The 3,460-nt window shown below is 34.9% G+C and overlaps 1 protein-coding gene across 1 annotated transcript; it reads right to left on the bottom strand.

Moving 5' to 3' along the window:
• Positions 1-705: 705 nt before the first annotated feature.
• LOC139901966 (uncharacterized mitochondrial protein AtMg00810-like) lies at positions 706-3,142 on the bottom strand. The gene is made up of 3 exons (XM_071884626.1): positions 3,062-3,142; positions 1,642-1,746; positions 706-1,512 (listed from the first exon to the last, which is right to left on the bottom strand). Exons 1-3 carry the CDS (start codon positions 3,140-3,142, stop codon positions 706-708), a joined length of 993 nt encoding a protein of 330 aa, XP_071740727.1.
• Positions 3,143-3,460: the final 318 nt, after the last annotated feature.

Below are 3,460 nucleotides of genomic sequence, written 5' to 3'. Positions count from 1 at the left end.
GTGAAATGAAGTTGGAATTTAAAGTGGTGGTGGTGGTGTCCCCTAAAGCCGATGGCCAAGGGTGGGCGGAATGGGTAGTACTTGTATGTTGGGATCCCATGCAGCAAAGTGTAGGAATTAGTACAAAAGTATGCTAGTATGTTGGCTTATCATCATGGATTTTTGTCTTACATCTTAATGGATCATAAATCCATTAAAGTTGGGCTAACTTAAAAGTCCATTAGCTAGAGTAGTGTGGGCCTAAGTCCATTAAGGTAAAAAGTCCATTAAGACTAACTAGTGTGCATTAGTAAAAGAGTAAGCGTAATTAAGCAACCAATAAGCCAAGTAATTGTCATTAGAAAATAACAATTAGTATTACGTAGTCATAATATTCCAATTATGACAAAAGTTTAACGTGTACAAAGTACAAAGCTCGTTTTAAACGACAAGTGACACTAACGGTCATAAAAGCATTCGAGGATCAAGTTAAGTGATTAAACACTTAATAACACGTTGAAAGGTATTAACGAAAGTAATTAACATGAATAATGATACCAGAATATAACATAGCTCAGTACGCACAAATACGCAGTTTCGTGAAAGTAATAAATATAAATATAAGTCGAAAAAGGTCGGGTCGTTACAACTTTAATAGTAGAAATTAATCCAGAAGAAACCTTTTGTCTTATAAAGTGCATAATAATATCAAAGTGTTTAGTCCTTTCATGAAAAATAGGCTGCTATCTGAATAGCAGAACTATTGTCACACATTAACTCAACATGAAGTTTAACATTAATATTCAGATCCCGGAGTAGATTTATAATCCAGATAATTTCACAAGCCGTTAAACCCATAGCCCTATATTCAGCTTCAGCCGAGGAGCTAGATATGGTAGCTTGTTTTTTGCTTTTCCAAGAGACTAAAGAATTACAAAAGTAGACAAGATAACCAGTCACAGACCTTGTGTTTAGTTTACACTTTCCCAAGTCAGCATCACAATAAGCCTTAAGACTAAGCTCATTGCCTTTAACCATTCGAACACCCTTACCATGTGAGCCTTTTAGATATCTAAGAGTTCTAAAGGAAAGATTCAAATGTGATTGCAAAGGAGCATGCATATGCTGACTAAGAATTTGAACAACAAAAGAAATATCAGGCCTAGTTAAGGTTAAATATATAAGTCTACCAAATAACTTTTGATATTTTGTTATATTTGATAACAGATTATCCTTTTCACTTGGACTGCATACAACACATAAACCAAGGTCAATAGGAGTATTTGCAGGTTTACTGCCAAGCATACTATAATCATTTAGAAGTTCAAGACAATACTTCCTTTGAGATATACAAATATTTTCATCATTTCTTAAAACTTCAACACCAAGAAAGTATTTTAAAACTCCAGGATATTTAATCAAGAATTTTGAATTTAAAAAAGTTTTTACTCTTTTAATCTCATCAATATCATTTCCAGTAATGACAATATCATCCACATAAACAAATAATGAAATAAACATATTGCCTTCAGTCTTTACATATAAAGAATAATCAGGCATACTTTGTTTAAAACCATTTTTAACAAGAGCAGAATTCAACTTAGCATTCTATTGCCTAGGTGCTTGCTTTAAACCATATAAAGACTTGGTAAGTTTACATACTTGTTTATCATTTTCAGTAAAATAACCTTCAGGTAAAGTCATGTTAACTTCTTCATGCAAATCACCATATAAGAAAGCATTGTTCACATCAAGTTGATACAAAGTCTAATCATTTTGTTCAGCCAAAGTAATAATGCATCTAACAGTCACATGTTTAACCACATGAGAAAAAGTTTCATCATATTCAATACTTTCCTTTTGACTATAACCTTTAGCAACTAACCTAGGCTTGTTAAATCTACTTAGTTCATAAAGGTCTTGCCATCTAATCTTGTTAAATTTGTATCAAAGTCTCGAAGAACTTGTTTTCTTGCTTCAGATTGTCAGCTCGATAACCCCTTACTTGGTTTCAGATTGCTCGAAAACGACTTAGGGTTAACTGATAACAGTAAAACCCTAAGCATCTTGCTCGAAAAACTCTTATTTTTAACCCTCCATGTTGACTTGTTGACTGAAATTTTGGCTCCAAACCTTGGACCCTTAGTAAATACCCACTGAATCCCTTTTATCCTTTAGATTTTAGGTTGAAGAGGACATGTCCTTGACATAATACCTTGATTTATGTCATAAAGCACAATAGACTTGTCCTTATATGCACAGTACCTTGTACTTACTTGTAAGTATTCACGTGCAAAGGTGTTTTTCGATCAAAGAAGTCAACCATTTAAAAGGTTTGAATTTATATTTGATTAAGTTGTTCCCATATAACTTGCTCGAAAATAGTGTGAAAATTTTTAACCTCTGCTCGAAAACAGTCCAAAATTTTCAACAGTTGTTCCAAAATAATGTCAAAATTTCAAAAGTGTCAAAGTAATAGTCTTCTACTTGCACGAAAGTTGTGCTCAAAAATTTATGTCTGCTCGAAAACCTTGCACGAAATCCCTATACTGCTCGAAAACTTGCTTGGAAACTTTGATCTTTTGTCCTTTAGTGCTCAAAAACTTGAATGATTAGAAAACACGGTTTTGCTCGAAAACCACCTTGTTTTGAAGGCTTGGTTTTGTTTGTAACCCTAGTTGTCTGCTCGAAAATTAAGTTTTTGCTCGAATACTTAGGTGCTCTAGAACTAGGTTAGTGCTCGAATACTTTACCTGCTCTAAAACTAGGTAGTGCTCAAATATTTTGTATGCTCGAAAACTAGTCTAGTGCCTGAATATTCTCACTACTCAAAATCTTGGATTTTGCTCGAAAATCTATTCTGCTCAAAAACTTCCCATTTCATATCTTAACTGCTTTACTGCCCTAAAATCAAATCTTGCTCGAAAACATTGCCTGCCTTGAAATTTGGCTTTGCTCAAAAACCACTCTGTCTCATAAAAGTGGTTTTACACCAAAACCCTAATTTCATCACTTGAAATTATTGACCCTCAGTGGTCAAAATATTCTTGACAATATCATTTGAACCTCTACTTTCTTGTACCACTATGTTTCCACTCTTAGCTAAGATGGCAACTACAAACTGTGATGCTTTGGTTGTGGGCTCGGATACCCGTCCACCCATGCTGTTCGAGGGACTGTTCGACAAATGGAAAGGAAGATTTGACAACTTTATCGATGGAAAGGGAGAACAAACCAAAAACCTTTGGGACTCATTCCTTAATGGACCTAAGGTCTTTCTTCACCCTGAAACTGGTGTATCCCTGAAACCCTATGAACATCAGGGCGAAGATGCCAAGAGAGCTCAATCCAACATTGACTCCAGGTCTATCATCATGCAAGCCCTTCCTCATGACATGTACAAATCCGTCAGCTCCCTAAAATCTGGAAAAGAACTTCTAGATGAAATCACTCGTCAACAGGAAGGATATAGCCAATCCGG

The sequence above is a fragment of the Rutidosis leptorrhynchoides genome, chromosome 3 (assembly GCF_046630445.1).
Source record: "Rutidosis leptorrhynchoides isolate AG116_Rl617_1_P2 chromosome 3, CSIRO_AGI_Rlap_v1, whole genome shotgun sequence".
In the NCBI taxonomy this organism is placed as follows: domain Eukaryota; kingdom Viridiplantae; phylum Streptophyta; class Magnoliopsida; order Asterales; family Asteraceae; genus Rutidosis; species Rutidosis leptorrhynchoides.
This window is presented reverse-complemented; position numbering and strand designations above follow the sequence as displayed.

Bases quoted from the DNA above. Each gene is read 5' to 3' on its own strand.
- LOC139901966 (XM_071884626.1), bottom strand. From the start codon at position 3,142: ATGGGTGGACGGGTATCCGAGCCCACAACCAAAGCATCACAGTTTGTA. The intron at 1,747-3,061 runs GTACAAGAAAGT...CAAAATGATTAG, and splicing joins CTAAGAGTGGAAACATAGTG to ACTTTGTATCAACTTGATGT. The intron at 1,513-1,641 runs GTATGTAAACTT...TTATATGTAAAG, and splicing joins TTACTGAAAATGATAAACAA to ACTGAAGGCAATATGTTTAT.